The sequence below is a fragment of the Morone saxatilis genome, unplaced genomic scaffold, assembly GCF_004916995.1.
Source record: "Morone saxatilis isolate NCDOM2014 unplaced genomic scaffold, NCSU_SB_2.0 Contig23, whole genome shotgun sequence".
NCBI lineage: Eukaryota > Metazoa > Chordata > Actinopteri > Moronidae > Morone > Morone saxatilis.
Window position 1 is genome coordinate 15,324,219 of NW_023339796.1, and position 11,641 is coordinate 15,335,859.

At 41.6% G+C, this 11,641-nt stretch overlaps 2 protein-coding genes across 2 annotated transcripts in view; both read right to left on the reverse strand.

Moving 5' to 3' along the window:
• LOC118334420 (mitogen-activated protein kinase kinase kinase 20-like) overlaps positions 1-4,523 on the reverse strand; it is a 10,102-nt gene extending 5,579 nt beyond the window's left edge. Inside the window, exons 1-6 of the mRNA XM_035670325.1 lie at positions 4,100-4,523; positions 2,464-2,551; positions 1,262-1,363; positions 926-991; positions 729-757; positions 485-622 (exon numbers count right to left, since the gene is read on the reverse strand). Of these exons, the coding sequence (XP_035526218.1) occupies positions 485-622; positions 729-757; positions 926-991; positions 1,262-1,363; positions 2,464-2,551; positions 4,100-4,258 (582 nt within the window). The 5' untranslated portion in view covers positions 4,259-4,523. The remainder of the gene's footprint in view (positions 1-484; positions 623-728; positions 758-925; positions 992-1,261; positions 1,364-2,463; positions 2,552-4,099) is intronic.
• A 1,432-nt stretch (positions 4,524-5,955) lies between these two features.
• The window catches only part of LOC118335251 (rap guanine nucleotide exchange factor 4-like), a 22,386-nt gene continuing 16,700 nt past the window's right edge, over positions 5,956-11,641 (reverse strand). Inside the window, exons 15-30 of the mRNA XM_035671490.1 lie at positions 11,421-11,506; positions 11,089-11,167; positions 10,190-10,340; positions 10,004-10,092; positions 9,874-9,901; positions 9,697-9,772; positions 9,443-9,589; positions 9,202-9,299; positions 8,717-8,842; positions 8,352-8,530; positions 8,151-8,241; positions 7,976-8,026; positions 7,665-7,752; positions 7,492-7,556; positions 7,336-7,390; positions 5,956-7,225 (exon numbers count right to left, since the gene is read on the reverse strand). Coding sequence (XP_035527383.1) covers positions 7,098-7,225; positions 7,336-7,390; positions 7,492-7,556; positions 7,665-7,752; positions 7,976-8,026; positions 8,151-8,241; positions 8,352-8,530; positions 8,717-8,842; positions 9,202-9,299; positions 9,443-9,589; positions 9,697-9,772; positions 9,874-9,901; positions 10,004-10,092; positions 10,190-10,340; positions 11,089-11,167; positions 11,421-11,506 — 1,537 coding nt within the window. The 3' untranslated portion in view covers positions 5,956-7,097. The remainder of the gene's footprint in view (positions 7,226-7,335; positions 7,391-7,491; positions 7,557-7,664; positions 7,753-7,975; positions 8,027-8,150; positions 8,242-8,351; positions 8,531-8,716; positions 8,843-9,201; positions 9,300-9,442; positions 9,590-9,696; positions 9,773-9,873; positions 9,902-10,003; positions 10,093-10,189; positions 10,341-11,088; positions 11,168-11,420; positions 11,507-11,641) is intronic.

An 11,641-nucleotide genomic window follows, 5' to 3' on the forward strand; every position in this document is an offset into this window, starting at 1 on the left:
TTACCATAGAATGAGCCTTTTATATCTACAGATGCCGTGGGTCGCCTCTCTCTCTCTCCATGTTTAATTGCCACATTTCTACAGTAGCCCAGAAGGGAGAAACCAAACACTGGCTCTAGATAGGGCCGAATGTGTTTTTTGCACGTTGCACAGCCACTGTAGTTTCTCCTTCATGCTTGGAAGGGGAGGGTGAAGCGATGGAATAGCGATCTGCAATGACACTGCTAGATGCCGCTAAATCCTACACGCTGGATCTTTAACAAAAGAAGTCAAACGTCTACAATTTTAAATGTTAAAAGAAGCCAAACAAGCCTGAATTAAAGTCTCTAAAATTGGCAAATGGTTGAATAAAACTGTCTGATAAAAGAATACAGATGTAAGCATTTAAATCCAGCTGCCAATACTTGATACCAACCAAAATGTAGTACTGAGGTTTTATTCCTGGCCTCACAATACTGGTATTTGTTCAGTACTGCCAACTCACCACACCATAGGAGTAGGTGTCACAGGTCTCGGAGACAGGCAGGCTCTGAATGACTTCAGGGGCCATCCAGGGAAAAGTGCCCACCACCGTCATATGGGTAGTATGGGAAAGGAACTTAGACGCCCCGAAGTCACAAATCTGAAATCCCGACAGAGAAAGCAATGAAGAAATGACCGGTGTGCCAAGTTCAATAAAAAATGTGAATATGTGTTTGTGTGTACATCACAAGCCCACTGTTACAAACCTTCAGCACTTTGTCTGCTGTCATTACCACTACAAAAGAGCAAACAGAAAAAACAGTCAAATACCAGTGACATAAAATACTAACACAAAACAGCTTAACAGACAAATGTCAAAGAGAGCTCATGTTTAGACGTGCATAAGAAGGAGCAGCGCAGAGTTTGAGGAACACGTCAAGAAGTGTTTAAGGTCATGTGTTACCATTGCGTGACTTGAGGTCTCTGTGAATGACTTTGACTGGAGCTTCTGCATGGAGGTAATGCATCCCTGTAAGGAGATCAAGCATTAATAACTGGTGAAATTTACAACTTTGAGATTGTTTTTAGTGGAACTTCATTGTAAAGTAGCTTGATAATTAGCGTACATCATTTTTTACCATTAAGTTACCTTAGACTGTAAATGCTTCATGACGACTAGAGTATAACATTATTATAGAATAATGGTGAACATATCGGTGCTCCTTCCTATCAGAAGAGAGGCGCTTTGACCGTGACACAGAGGTTATTACTTTTACCATCATCATTCCTTTATTTGTACCTTTGGCTATCTGTATGGCCCATGTCATGATCTGCTCCATGTCCATCTCCTCACTCTGCTCGCTGGAAAGGTACTCATACAGAGACCCTCCACTAGCATATTCTGTAACACACACACATAGAAGCAGTCATCAATATTAGATCAAGAGAAATCACGTGTACACGGCTACTCATTCTGCATTCTTTTTCTACTCTGCTGGATGTTAACATGCTTATACGTACATCAGTAGGCTACAACTAACCTGTCAGGCACAGTTTGAGTTGAATCTTTAAAAACTGGCTATTGAAAGAGTAAACATCCACTTTTGTACTGCAGTTACAGCAGATATCACTACATGTTTACTACATCACAGTTAAGCACTGCACACCACACAGAGAAGCTAGCTCAAATCAGTGGAAACGCTCGCGACCTTCATACCCTGACCGTCTAATCCAGATTATCTCTGAACTTTTAACCTTTCCTATTTTCCTGTTAAATCTGACAATTCAAAGAAACAAGTAGACGCCAGAGGATAATGTCCAATCAAAGGATGTAACATGGCAAGAATAACATGGATAAATCTGCCTTTTTTAAATGATGGCAAAATACATTTTACTGGGACCAAAATCCTCCTCCTGAACCAGTTCTTCTTTTTGCCTACTGTACTTTTTTATTTTTAGTAAGCGCGGAACTGTTAGACTCCAATGCAGCAAGAATTGTTGCTGGACAAGTCTGTAGTGGTGTGTCGGTGCTTTATCTTAACCATATGACCCCATCCAGGATTACAACCACATCCAAACATGCCGGTCTCAGTTACAAATGTCCTGCCAGAAAACACAGCAAGAACTAGCGCTCAGAGTATACACCGATACTTCAAAACACACACATAAACACTTGTCAGCCATCGGAGCATGTGCTAACCTGTCTGTAAGTAGCACGTGTAGGATACACACTAATAAAGTGATATACACACACACTTGTGTAGTTTTATATGAGAACACCATCTGCCCTGACCCTAACCCCTTCATGCCTCACCTTAAACCCTGACCCGACCCTAATGGTACTTATATCCATTAGGGTGTAACCACAAAGATAATTATACACATCTTAGAACTCAACTAAGTTTAAAATACTCCCACAACCATATGTTCAGGTTTTATGTTCTTGTGAGGACATCTGAAAGAATCTCACACACACACACACACACACACGTGGAGTCTGACCTGTGACAATGCCATAGTTGGGGGATTCCAGCACGGCTCCATAAAACTGAATGATGTTCTTATGACTCAGAACACTAAGAATCTCAGCCTAGACGAGGAGACGAGAGAAAGAGAAACAGAGAGATATGAACAACAATCCTCCTTCAGTTTTCCAATATCTGACATTGGCAAGGAAACATGTCTTTAAAGAAAAATGAAGTGAGCTTTTGACTTGTTCTGACAGTGTCCCCGGGATGCCTGGAGATCTGTGCCTCTTTCATACCACAGGTTGAGCCTCCAAACCTTCCACATGGAAGTGACAAACATGCTATTCATCTGAAATGACATATGGGTCATACCCTCTGAATATCTGGAATATGTAACTGTTGCCAAGCAACATAATAACAAATCATCAATTATATGAAATCACCCATAAAAAAAAACTAATAAAAAAACACCAATATATTTTCTCAATAAATAAGTTTTTCTTCCAAAGAGCAGTTTATCTTATCACTTTTTTTCCTATCATTTCTTCCATGTGTCAGTTTGTCAGCGTGTCCAAACATCAGTTCGTGTGCATGTATTTACACATGCAGTTTTACATTTGTGAATGCAACTAAGTACATTAACTTGAGTACTGTACTTAAGTACAATTATGAGGTACTTGTACTTGAATATTTCCATTTTATGCTACTTAATACTGTAATACTGCACTTTTACTGCACTACTTCTACATTTTGTTGCTAATAAGTCTGTACTTTTACTTAAGCAAAACTTTAAATGCATCTGTAAGATTTATTATAGTGTCGTGCTGCTAACTAAAGGAAATTATTTCTATACTGTGTGTGCAAAGATCCAAGATCAGTTAAAATATGATTTTAATGTTCACAGGCAGATCCTTTTCACATGAAGAGTTGCAGAAAAAGATTCACTAAGGATCCACTGAGCTGCAGTTCTCCCATGATCCATCAATTTGTATTTACATATGAACTGTACACATACAGTTTCAAGCATGTCTGCCCACCCTGCATGTGTTTGCGCATGGGTGTGAGAAAGTGAGTGCGAGAGAAATAAGTCAAAAGACTAATCAAACTCTGTTCACTCTTTGGCCGGCCCATGTGCATACTGTACGTTACATTGTTTAAACCTGCTGCTGTAACAATAACACAATGCCAGATTCACCCACAGGTCACCCTAACTTATAACAGTTTCCTGACACTGGGTCTACTAGCCCAGTATTAATAACATGGAAGCCATTGGGGTCATACTCATGGAGAACCACCCGGGCCTGAAGTTCAGTGCATAAAGCCCCAAATGACCACACACCTCGCCCCTAACACACAATGGGAGGAACAGGGGACTGCTGGCATAAATAAAACTGCTCCATCCACAATGAGTGGGAGGAGGAGGGGGACAAGGAGAGGTATGTTTAAGATAAACACATGTTCAACGGCAGACAACGGGAGGAGGGGGAGGGAGGGAGCTTTGGGTGTATGAGTCCAAAGAAAATCTGGGAAAATTGGTGGAAACTGATTCATGTTGAAGTTTAGAGCAGCAGATGAGTAGATGAGTCCGTAACTTATACAAATGATATGTCTCTGCAGCAGGAGTGTATAATTGCTGTGTGTGTGTGTGTGTGTGTCTGTCTCTTCCATACCTCTTTGTCAATCTTCAGAAGCTTCTTCACAGCCACTTCCTTGTCCTGGGAAATCCAGAGGGCTCTGTAGACACTCCCAAAGCTGCCTCCTCCACAGTTCTCATAGAAGAGCAGGTCCTCATGCTTTATCTGCACAAACGACGAGCCAGGGGACGACATGGCATACTGACTCACACGCACACAAACACACACATATACACACACACACAGCCCAAAAAGCGTGCACGCTCAACTACCACGCTGCCCCAAAAGTATACAAGTCACGAATCACCACAGAACACGCGTGAAGGGTAAGAAATGAAGAGAGGCAGAGTGGTTTCCTCCACAGGGTCGGAGTGGATGTTGTCAGTCAGCAGAACGGATAGTCAGAGAGAAGAAACTAGAAAGTGTTGGAAAGAGAGAGAGAAGTTTGCTCCCTGTGAGTCAGGAAGCCCCCTCTGTCACTACTAGACAAGGTATTACATTGCCTGATAGTGGTGATCCGGTGTAACTGCAACACAGCACACACATACACACACACACACAAATGCACAGAGCGTGAAGATGAAGGGGAGGTGAGTGTGGGTGAGTGTGTGTAAGTTACGGTTTGTAGTTAGTGTGTGTAGTCTGCCTGTAGCAGACACACTGTTCAAATATGGTCACTGGCATCCAGGGCATTCCTTCTTCCTGGATAACTGTGGCTATATAAAGCTATCCATACACTACACACTCACACACACACACACACAGATATAAAGCTCTGGCCGATAGTGTGTCAGACATAATAAATCAGTTAGCAATGAGGGTGACTGCCACAGATACTTAAATCCATCTCTCACACACTTTGCATCTAAAAACACACATCAGAGAAGCCAGGCAGCGTAACTGTGTGTTACTCAACCCGACAGGAATGACCCAGTGACATCATTAAGCAAGATAGCCCTGCTGACATCACTGCGTAGGGACAGGTGAGATCAGCTCGGGGAAGTTAGGACTTGATGACAGTAATTGAGTGCAAGAGGGGACTTAATAGTGATTCATTGGATAAATAAAACATGACTAAAAAGTCTGAAGGCCTGCTCGCAGCTCCCAGAAGCTGCAGTGAATCATTGCACTCCATAGTATGAAAGTGTTGGTTCAGAACCAAATTCAGAGGGCTTCTTCCTCTGGGGAGCAGACATGAGACCAGCAATCTGCCAGTTGGAAAATCAAATCTCTTCTCTGCAAGTGGAAAGTTTGTCACATCAGGGTCATGGTAGAGTTCAGGGGGCAGATGGAACATTCAAATTCAAAAATGGCTCCTCCCCTGGTGAACCATGAGCATCTGCATCGAATTGCGAAATGTGTGCACTAGGCTTTTATGTGCAGAGCTGGTGATTTGGCCCCATGGGTGGTGTCAGACAAAAGATCACGTGATGACCTCAAATGGATCATCAAGGGAGTCAATGTTGTTGTCGACCACTGGGCCAACACTCGTATACAATATTCTACAATATTACCTGTTTCTAATATTTATATTGAAGCAAGTTTCATGTCTTTCATATTTTATATTTACATAAAATGAATAGATGGCAGATAGAGAAATAAAAACGGTATATAAGGGCGTATGGTTAGCTCAGTTGGTAGAGCTGGTGACCCACATACGCAGCGGCCTGGGTTTGAGTCTGACCTGTGGCCCTTTGCTGCATGTTGTCCTCTCTCTCTCTCTTTCTCTCTCTGCCCCCCCTTCCTGCTTCTACCCAGCCATCTCTATCAAAAAAAAAGATGCAGCAGATATCCAGACTTTTAGTCCCTATATGTTTCTAAAAGTGCTGAATGTTTGTGTGCCAAAAACCTTTTTTTTAAAGAATTTCATGGTAACGTGAGCACTGTTAAATTAGCTATTTTTATTTACAAGGCAGACCACACATACAGTACAGTTACAGGCTGCTCTGGGGAAAAGCCAGCCTCACAGCAGTTCTCGACACACACCATCACATCAAAAGCTCCTGAGATCAAAGGAAAATTAATGACACTTGTCAAGAACACACTCAAAATCTACACCCACATATATAAAAATAAAAGTACACGGACAGATCACGACTTGTAAAGATGAGAAGATTTCCCCTCAAAGTAGAAGTTGTCTTTAGATTCTGCGTCTAGGATCAGTGCTTCAAAATCAAAGGAGTACAATTTGATCATACGGCTGGCCTCGGAGCAGATCGTACCGAGCAACTTCATCATCTAGAATAATTCATATTCTTCAGGAGTTGTACTTCAATGCAGAAATAAAACGCAATACTGCAGTGACAAATCTGAACACTGTTTGCATTACCATTAGGGCTTTAATCCAACTAATACTCTGTTTAGTAGTTTTGAAGTGTCTGACTAGTTAAGGGACACTGATATTTATCTAAAGGCCATCAAATCCTAAAGATTTTCAAAGACTTGGATATAATCATTATGAAGTAAATAAGTACTTTCAGATTTCATATTTATCTGTATATTCAACAGGGAAAATGCAGAGTCTAGGTTACTACGGTTCATGGGGTTTTCTGTGTTTTCTGTCTACGAGTAGGACCATCAGGAGACTAAGGTTTGTTTTACAGGCAGGTACAGTAATATATTGTAAACTAGGGCTCATTTGGGGTAGCACAACATTACAGGACAGTCCGATAGAAATCCACTGTATAGAACAAAAAGCCTATGGAGTTCAGTCATGCAGGATATTGATTCCAGTTCTATACATTACAGTTCTATCTAACAGGCCCCAAACAGTAACAACTAGTACGGTTAAAACCCTCAGAGACACAGCGACAAGAGAGCAGCTGAACACTTGCTGTCCAGGAGGAAGAGGCGTTTAATGGCACAGTATAAGTCCTTGATCCATAATAGTCCATAATAGTGCTAAAGTCATTGACTGTGTGATTTGCTACTGTACGACCAGTTGTGTTGAGTTGTTTTATCCGGGTAATGTGGGTGGGGTTTTGTTTTTATGCTAACGTCACAGAGAAGGCGATGGTGGTGGAAGATCTGGAGCTCATGTCCGCCGAGGCTCCATCCTGTAGGAGAGCTGCGTCAGCGCCCTCTGGTTGTCGATCACACAGAGCTTCCTAACGTACCCCCGTACCTCCGCTTGATTTTTGTTGGGTTGGCATATGTCGGGATCTAATGCGGTATGAGGAGAAACCGAAAAAAAATTGTGATTGGAGAGATTGTGTGTGTAGCCAGGATGTAAATGTGATAAAGGTGTGGTGATGAGTAAAAAGCAGACTTACTGAAAGGTTGGCTTCTACAGTGCCTCACTTGTCGAATTGTGTTAGCTATAATACGCTGAAGAGATGAGGATAAGAGACTCTTTAGATATTACATTCAACTTGAGTGAAGAACTATATGACTCTAAAATGGATAATTCAATGAGCACAGAAACTCACCATTTTCTCAAAATTGACCATATTGTCAATGAAGGTCTTGTTGCCCTCGTGTGTAAATGTCATATCTGTAAAGAAAATAAGTAAATTTAACAACAGCCAAGTTTCTCCCAGAGTTTATCCCCATGTGATACAGTGACTGGGCTTTTCTTGAGAGAGAGACATGTGTGTCGTACCTTTGAGAAGGAGGGGCATAAAGGGAATGATTGGTGGTTCCAGTTTGGTGACAGTGAGTCGGTAAGACCGGTGGTTTCGTGATGGGTCCTGTCACCAAAAATATAAGCAATGTCAATTTCTAAGACATTTGGTAGTCAGTTCAACCAAAAAAAAAAACATATTTTCTTAATTATCACAAGTTGTATAGCTATTGTATTCAGCTAGTTTTGGTTTTATTTGCCCATGTTTTTAGATACTTTTTTTAATCTATCCATCTATGGATTTCTGCTGCCAGCCCAATACAATGGTGATTTAATTTCATGCAACTCACCATCATGCTCTCAAACTCAGCATAGAACTTCTTAAACTTGGTGGGGAGTTTCTGCCAGAAAAAACAGAGATTTCAATGTAGTACTTGTTGTACTTTAGCAGCAGTGGAAAAGACTCAAGGTTCACTGAAGATCCAGACACAGATTATTAGATTATCAGAATTAGACATAGTGTACCTCCCACGTCTGGCTCAATCTGCTGACAGCCGGGTTGCTCATCCCCATGATGATAGCAAAGAATGAATTCAGGTTCTTAAACTCCCGACAGCTGTACAAATACACACAAGCTATGTATATTAGAAACTCTTCATCTGAGTGCATGTGTGCAAAACAGCATTCACATGAAGTGTGTGACAGTCGCCAGCAGGTCCTACTCACTGTGCAGCTATCTTGATGAACTTCTTGAGGAGCTGGACTCTCTTGCTGAGCTGCCCACAGAGACAGACCTCAGTGACCACCCACAGCTGAACCTGGTTGAACCTCCGCAGAAACAGGTCCAGATTGGCCGTTGTTCTCTTAAAGCTCTGCCGGCCAAACGTGTGGTAGAGCAGCTCATGCTGGGAAAAGGGAGGGGGGGGGGACCAGACATTACGGGGGAGCAGTGGACAGGTCCTGCCATCTTGCATCTATCAAGCGTTACTCTTGCAGGGTTTGCAACACTGTACACGGCTTGTAACAGATCGTAGTCTTCTACTACTGGCCTAAAGTTGGTTTTAGTGTGTCTAAGTGCACTTGTGTGATACCTCATGGACACAGCTGAAGAGCTCCCAGTCGAACATGGTCATTTGGTAAGCCAGGTCTTTAGAGCTCATCAGCTCAAAAGTTGACATGGAGCCTGCAGAGGGACCCTCCTGGTCTGGAAGAGGAGTCTGAGCCACACAAACACAAACAATGTGCAAATTCATAAGCACATAAAAAACGTGAGTACAATTTTGGACAAATTAAAGAATCGATTTATTATCATCCATCAGTATTTTTACACATGTACCTTCTTTCAAACAATGTCATGTGAAAAGGATCCATTGTAACAGTGCTTACATTACTATACACATAAATTGGAAATCACCTGCTCTGAAGTCATTATGCTCTAAAGTACTGTACATTTCTTACTCCGCCTTGTACTTCAGCGCCATCATAGTAGAATCATGACTAAGAATCTATGCTAGGTGTTACTGTAAACCCACTTCATAAAACTTCATGTAAGTGCAAGTAGGCACTCTTGTCTTACCAAACTGTTCAGCTGGTCTCGAGGACAGGCAAATAATCGCCCATTGATGCTCAGACCAGAAAACACTGACACGTCATTTGGCTTCAGGATTAGTTTTTCTGTAACAAAAATGGGGATAGTGATACTATGATACTTGCATACACAGTGCAATTGGTATACCCAGGTAATAGCATTGACATCTGTCTGTAGGTAATGTTGCTGTAAACTGCTCTTTCATATCTAAATATATCTGTAATATTACCACCAGCAGAGCTGAGGTTGACCAACAGGAGCTCATCAGTGGTGCCAAGTTTGTCGGCCACAGCACTGATCACTTCTCTTCCCGTCGCCACCACGGCAACCCGGATAGTCGTGTATGTGTGGTCACTGCAGTACACCTTTAATAGGACTAGACAGACAAGAAGGATTCATTTAAAATGTACTTGCAGGAATGGTCAGCGATAATATTCAATTCATTCTTGGAGCCCACCACCAGCAGAATAAAAGAAAACTTACTGTCATCTTGATTCCTAATGGGCTGTTTCTTCTGCAGCCTTTCCTCCCCATTGCTGAACTGTCGTATTAGGGTTTTCTGTTGAATTACACGAGAGTATAGTCAACAGCTAACATGTGATGCAGCTAACACGTAACATGTGCTATAACATTTTGGCAAAAACAGTAGTCAGGACTTGCCTTTTTTGCGGATTTGACTTCTTCCGAACTACAAAATATAAAAAGGGTAAAATTAAAAAAAGACAATAAGTGTGGCTGGTACCTAAATAATCACACCGAAAGTTTAACATGCAGGAGCTAGGAAACGTACTGAAATTTGACGACTTTCTCCAGATCAGGAACCAAGTCTTTCAAAGCTCTCAACATCCGAGAATCATTTGATAAACTCCCATACAACTCCTGCAGAGACAGAGAGGAAGAGACACACTCAGACTACATGCATATATCTGTATTAGTTATGCAATTCGCTGATATTTGAAAGCTTGCTTTAGGTCACCTCTAGGAACGAGATTGGAGCAGGCTCCTCCTGTAGCATGTATGTGTGTGTGTTTGCCCAGCGCAGGGACAGGATAAGGACTCTCCTCTTACTGTTGATCGTGTACTCCAACCTCTCCTGTTCAGAGCCAGGTGGAGATGCCGCATGGTAGGTGCACACAAGGTTAAAGATGAATAGAAAGAGGTAGATCTTACATTTCCGATATGGTAAGCACATAGACAGATGTGAAGGATCACGGCATTAATTTATGGGAATTGTTGCTGTGGTTAAATCCATATTTTATTCTGATGTTAGGTGGAGCTCTCAAACAGTTACACATCTAGAAGGGGAGATAGTTGTGTATAAACAGCACGATTCAAGAACATTTTTATTTACGGGTCACACTGACATACCACCTGACCAGGAAACACAACGTGAAGAACTAAATGCTTTGCTGAAAAGAGAACTGATATTTGAACCTTCTCAGGGCCATAGTTAACCCTCATCACTGCATCCTAGGTACCAAATAAGGGAATAACCGTCAGTGCAGCAGTTGTTTGCAGTACAATGACGAAGACAATAAGAAAAGACCTTCTCGGCCGAGATTACGACTTGGTGTGAAGCGAGGTGTGCACTCTGTGAGCAGTTCATTAGTGCTGGATGGTCAACTGCTGCTTCAGCGCTTCCATAAGCAGAACCGGTAAGTTGCACAGTCCAAGATGCTGTCAGTCGGACTGTTATGGTATGCAGTAAACAATAGACGTGTCCATCCATTTCCGAGTGGGATTTGTCAACATAACATTCTGGCTACAGTTATAAACTTGTAAGTGTACCAACCTGATAATGGGTATCACATAGAGTATATAAAGTAATAATATTTAAGTATATAAAAAAGGAAATAGCAAAGGCAGAAAGGATATTGTGCCATGAGTAGAGGGCACAGCTGGCTGCTGGGCATGAAGACACAGTGCATGAGGACAAAATCATCCACTGCTGGGTCTAACAGACAGGAAGAATAACAGGCAGCAAAAGGGAAAAGAGACAGAGGGGAAAGGAAGGATATTAAGAGGTTCAAAAGGTAGGGAAAATACCATCCATTATTAATCCATTTGTCTAGCATAGCTCTCTATTCCAGCCTTTTATTAAAATGACTTTCACATAGTGTCTGGACTATCTCTGGTAACCATCTATTCAAAATTAATTTAGGTCTAATGACCTTTACATTTTACTTTACATGTTTCTATTCGGCTACCTGGTTCACTGTGATGTATGTCCATCCTCATGGTCTCCAGGAAGTGCTCAAGAATCTTCTCTGGTGTTCCTGATATCACAGTGTACCTGCAAAAAGGTGAGACAAGAAGAATTTTTTTAAAAAGCTCACTTTTGAGAGGGTGGGTGAGGGAGTATAAATATATATATATATAAATATATATATATATATATATATATATAAGTAAGAGTCCTCACACATAC